We start from the raw sequence: 5,506 nt of genomic DNA on the forward strand, positions 1-5,506 counted from the left end.
CCTATATTCGTCTGTTTGAAAATAGCTGATACAAGCTCACAATGCATGAGCTTGTAGATCTGCTATTTTCAAAAGGTTTTTAATACATTTTATACATTAGAAAACTTGTGAAATGGGACATTCTGCATAATAAGTAGCCTACTTTCTACTTTTGGTACTTTAAGTAGACTACTTGTTGATACCAATACTTTTGTACTTTTACTCAAGTACATTTTTAATTATGGACTTTTACTTGTAACAGAGTATTTCTACATTGCAGTATTGATACTTTTACTTAAGTTTTAAAAAATGGAGTTGTCCACCACTGGCTATGCAGTTAAAATAACACTAATGGTTTCCACAGTGTAGAGCAGGGGTCTTCAACAGGGGGTCCGGGACCCCTAGGGGGTCCTCAGAGCTACTACAGGGGGTCCGCCAAATCATTATGTGATATGATTTTTTTTTACCTTAACCACTTGAACCCTAGCATCCCTTTTCTGAGGAGAACTTTAGCCAAAAATAGCAGATCTACAAGCTCACACTGCGAGGCGTTGTGGGCTTGTAGATCGGCTATTTTTGGCAAAGAGGTATAGGTGTAGAGGGGGAAAAGAACAGACCAAGTAAACAAAAAAGTACAATCTTAAACACAGTTTTATACAATATAGAGGGGGTCCCTGCTTCTCTCTCTCTCAGCTAGGGGGTCCTTGGCCTGAAAACGTTGAAGACCCCTGGTGTAGAGGATATATGCAAATGTAAAATGCATCCCGGAGACGACACGAGAGACCAGTGAACCGAGCATAGATAGGGGGCGTGGCCTGCGTCCGAAAGTCCACGCCCACGATCCCCATGAGGTCCCTGTGGGCCCTTTAAATGATCAGGGCCCCGCAGGTCTCACATCACACAGACAGAACACAGTAGATCACAGTAGATCCAAGCTCCCAGGCATCATTACCTCTTAGTTTCCACTGTCAGCAGCAGCTCTGCAGCCTGTGTGAATCCACCAGCTCTAGGACTACTAGACCTCTCTCTGTACCATTAGATCTGTGTACAACAAACCTCTTGGAAATACAAAAACGACAACCAGCATGTCTTCTTCAACTAACCCAGACCAGCGGTTGGATCATCTACTGAGCGCCGTGGAGAGTGAGTTCCAGAAGGGCTCTGAGAAGGGCGACCCCTCTGAAAGGGACATTAAGCTGGGCCTGGAGGACGCAGAGCTCTGGACCAAGTTCAAGGAGCTGACCAACGAGATGATCGTCACCAAGACTGGAAGGTAAAGATCTATACCCGATATACAATTGTACTTGAGTACAGTAAATTGAGTATATGAACTTAGTTACTTTCCACCGCAGCTGATTGTTATACTACAGGCCTGTTTTACATGGATCTGGGCTGTTGGTTACTATCAGTAATAACTCACTGTTTCGCATAGGGTTTTGGGGCTGTTTTTATTGCAGTGCTGGCGCATGCATGGCAAGGCATTGTGAGCTTGTAGATCGGCTATTTTCAAATGGCCGAAATGTATACAGGGCTGAAGTGGTTAATGCATGTTTTGTAATAATAATCCAAATCTACAAAGTAAAGTTTTCAAATAATTGTAGTGGAGTAAAAGTAGCCTACAATATGTGCCTCTGAGATGTAGCGTAGTAGAAGTAAAAGTACTAAAGTAGGCTACTGAAAATTGGAAATACTCCAGTAAAGTAAAAAATAATAATACCTCAATTGTAATTAAATACAGTACTTGAGTAAATGTACTTCGTTACTTTACACCACTGTCAGTAATTACGCACTATTGCGCACACGATTTGGGGTTGTTTTCTTGCCAAATAGGCCGTTACTCTATTTTCTGTTCAATAGTTTTGTAATTTGCAGAGAAACCAAGCCCAGATATATCTCTATAGCTACTTAAACATCCTCAGTGTTAATTTAACTGTGAGTTACACGCACTCTCAGAGTTACAAACATTAAGATCGCACTATTTTCTTCTTTATTTATTTGCAGTAACGGCTGAAGTGAAGTGGCTTAGGCCTATTTCTCACTTTCTCCACACCTGAGCCTTTACACTTTCAACGCTTGTAAATAGCTACTGATAGCTGGCTTGTTTGGCTAATAAACACACCAAATGTATGTTTTATCATTTAGCTACAATTTCGTTTTGTAAAAACGAGTAGGATTTTGAATGTAGTCAACATGTGTCACACATCGCTAGGCCTGCTGGTAACATGTTGATTACTATTATTTATTTGTCTTTAATGTATTTATTGACTATTATTTATGTATGCCTAGTCTTGGTTTTATGGGACCACAATGGAAATAAGTCTTATAAGTTTATCCTTGATTGTCCCTCATTTGGTGGCTGCTAGCAATTAAATGAATCAAATTGTATCCTAGGATTCTAAAATAACCACTTAAGGCCCTATTTCAAGTATAATGAAAATAGCCGATCTACAAGCTCACAATGCATAGCTGATGCATTGTGAGCTTAGTGTCATTATTTTGAACATTTCTAAACATTTCAACTTCTGAATGTATTTATTTGTCCTCAGTGTTTTCTCATTATCTTATACTTCGGCTATTAAAAAATAGCCGATATAGCTTGTAGATCTGCTATTTTTGAAAAAGTTTGAGAACCACTGATATAAAACTGTCAGGATTTAGAAGACATTTTGTCGAATCAGAACCTCAGGCCTTAATGGGTTAAAAAGAAAATGGGTACTTTGGTCATTTGAACTCATTGAATACCTTGAGTATTTTGACTTAACCATATACTTTGTGTCTACTCTAGGAGGATGTTTCCCGTGCTTAGGGCCAACGTCTCGGGCCTGGACCCCAACGCCATGTACTCGGTGCTGCTGGACTTCGTGGCGGCCGACAACAACCGCTGGAAGTACGTGAACGGCGAGTGGGTGCCCGGCGGCAAGCCCGAGCCCCAGAGCCCCAGCTGTGTCTACATCCACCCCGACTCGCCCAACTTCGGCGCCCACTGGATGAAGGCCCCCGTGTCCTTCAGCAAGGTCAAGCTGTCCAACAAACTCAACGGAGGAGGACAGGTAAACAATGAGCCATATTGAATTTGTATTGATTGAATATCGCTGCTGTCGGGCAGAGACCTCTGCGGTTTTTCGTTAATGAATGCCCTACGTGGTCACACTACAGCGTCACTCAAAAGTAGCAGATCTACAAGCTTGAAACACACGGCTCGAAGTGACGCGTTTTGAGCTTGTAGATCTACTACTTATTGGCAGTTTAAAAGTTTGGGGGGATATATAGTTAACCATTTTAACCCTATTATACTATTGGAAAATCCACAAAAATGTGAAACATTGTGAACAATTTGGAATCATTTAAAAATGACCACAGACCTAATGATAACTATTTGCCAAGTTGTAGCTTCTTTTAGCTCTGCTATAAAACAAGGTCCTACGTAGAGGGTGTAATGCAGCCTTTAAATGTTATGGTCTATGAAGTGGTGTAACATTAACGATGTCTAATAAACAAAACCTAACGATAATGAATTTGCATTTACAGATCATGTTGAACTCCTTGCACAAATATGAGCCGAGGATACACATCGTGAAAGTGGGAGGCATCCAGAAAATGATCAGCAGCCAGTCCTTCCCAGAGACACAGTTCATCGCTGTCACAGCCTACCAGAATGAAGAGGTACGCACCAATACTTGTCTAGTACATTGACCCCCCCCCCACACACACACACACACACACACACACACACACACACACACACACACACACACACAGAGAGACACAAAAACACAGAGACACTTTCTTCACTTTGAATGTTTGAAATGACGTTCTTTCTCCTCCACAGATTACGGCCCTGAAGATCAAACACAACCCGTTCGCTAAAGCATTCCTGGACGCCAAAGAAAGAAGCGACCATAAAGACATCCCTGATCATCACAGCGCAGACAGCCAGCAGTCTGGATATTCACAACGTGAGTTCTGCTTTCAAAACAACGACAAAACCAAACTACAGTGCCATTTTGATTCCACACACTGTCGCAGACAATTACACGCATATTAACATGTCTGTGTTGTTCTTCTTCTTCTTCATCAGTGGGAGGATGGTTCCTGCCCGGTCAAACTCCCATCTGCCCCAGCACCAGCCCCCCACAGTTCAACGGGACGGGGGGACACTCATCGGGGTCGTACTGCGAGCGCTACTCCAGCCTGAGGAACCATAGAGCCTCACCGTACCCCAGTCACTACCCACACCGTACCGCCAGCACCAGTAAGTCACAGCCTCAGTGTTACATTAACTCATAAAGAATCTATTGGGGAAATTGGTTGATAAAGCATTGGGAAATGATCATTACTAACGATGGCTCTGCATTGTGATTTGTTTCAGATAACTACATGGACAACACAGCATCTCTGCCCACTCACGACAGCTGGTCCGCTCTTCAAATCCCCAACTCTACGGGCATGGGGACCCTGTCGCACACCACCAACTCTACGTCCAACTCCAGGTACGATGCTTTTTTCGATTAAGAACCACTGCTCTATAGCAATGATTTTGAACTTTTTAACACATAGCTTAACAACAAAAGTCACTTAAAGCACCTGGTATAATGCACCAACAGAGTGGGATAGTTTCATTAAATCTGACTCCATCTTTTTGTGTCTTCTCCTCCACAGCCAGTACCCCAGCCTGTGGTCAGTAGCCGGCACCACCCTGACCCCGTCGGGCTCCGCCACAGGAGGCCTGACCTCCCAGTTCCTGAGAGGCTCCTCCTACACAGGCCTGACCTCCTCGCTGCCCGTCTCCTCGCCGTCCATGTACGACCCCAGCCTGGCCGAGGTGGGCGTCCCCGAGACCCAGTTCGAGAGCTCCATCGCCAGGCTGACCGCCTCCTGGGCACCGGTGGCTCAGAGCTACTGAGCAAGCTGGAAAGAAGAAAGGCTCCCGCTTCCGTGGCTCCGTTCCGTGGCTTTTTCTCAAAGCCTCGACTTCTTTTGGCGGCGTGAAGGGACAGCACTGTCCTTCACGCTGCATGGACCCAAAGCCTGGCCGGGATTGACACAGTCAGTGGACTGGAAACCAACGTCTAAGAGGATCGGCCCCGGGCTTCATGTGCGAACAAGACAATCCGCTCCCATTCCATTATTAGTATCAAAGACTCTTAAAACTTCTCTAAATCCTATTAACCGTACAGTTAACCACTTGAACCCTAGCATCCCTATGGGCTCCGGGCATGACTGTGTAGTTCCCTTTTTCCAGAAGGTGGCATTTCCTGTTTCCTGTTCCGGGGGTCAGTTTCTCATAGCTTCATTTGATTGGCTCAGCAGCAGATTTGAACCGGAAACACTCTCATGTGTTTCCAGTTCAAATCTGATGCTGAGCCAATCAAATGAAGCTAACAGTAGGTTGAAAATTGACATTGTAGCTCGGCTATTGTCAGCAAAGAGATTTGGTGTAGAGGGAAATACTAGTGGACCTATTATAGAAACCTGGGGGACGCCGGTCAAGTATATATAGGGTTTAAGTGGTTAATAATGAAGGCAT

General features: G+C 44.2%; 1 protein-coding gene across 1 annotated transcript; it reads left to right on the plus strand.

The window, feature by feature from the left end:
- Nucleotides 1–1,064: 1,064 nt before the first annotated feature.
- tbxta (T-box transcription factor Ta) lies at nucleotides 1,065–4,882 on the plus strand (the record flags this gene model as incomplete). Its single annotated transcript, XM_080442837.1, has 7 exons — nucleotides 1,065–1,252; nucleotides 2,765–3,029; nucleotides 3,508–3,642; nucleotides 3,809–3,935; nucleotides 4,058–4,231; nucleotides 4,349–4,469; nucleotides 4,639–4,882. The coding sequence occupies 7 exons, from the start codon at nucleotides 1,065–1,067 to the stop codon at nucleotides 4,880–4,882; spliced, it is 1,254 nt and encodes a 417-aa protein (XP_080298963.1).
- Between the last annotated feature and the right edge of the window lie 624 nt (nucleotides 4,883–5,506).

Source organism: Gymnoscopelus braueri (genome assembly GCF_963280865.1).
Source record: "Gymnoscopelus braueri genome assembly, chromosome: 11".
In the NCBI taxonomy this organism is placed as follows: Eukaryota; Metazoa; Chordata; class Actinopteri; order Myctophiformes; family Myctophidae; genus Gymnoscopelus; species Gymnoscopelus braueri.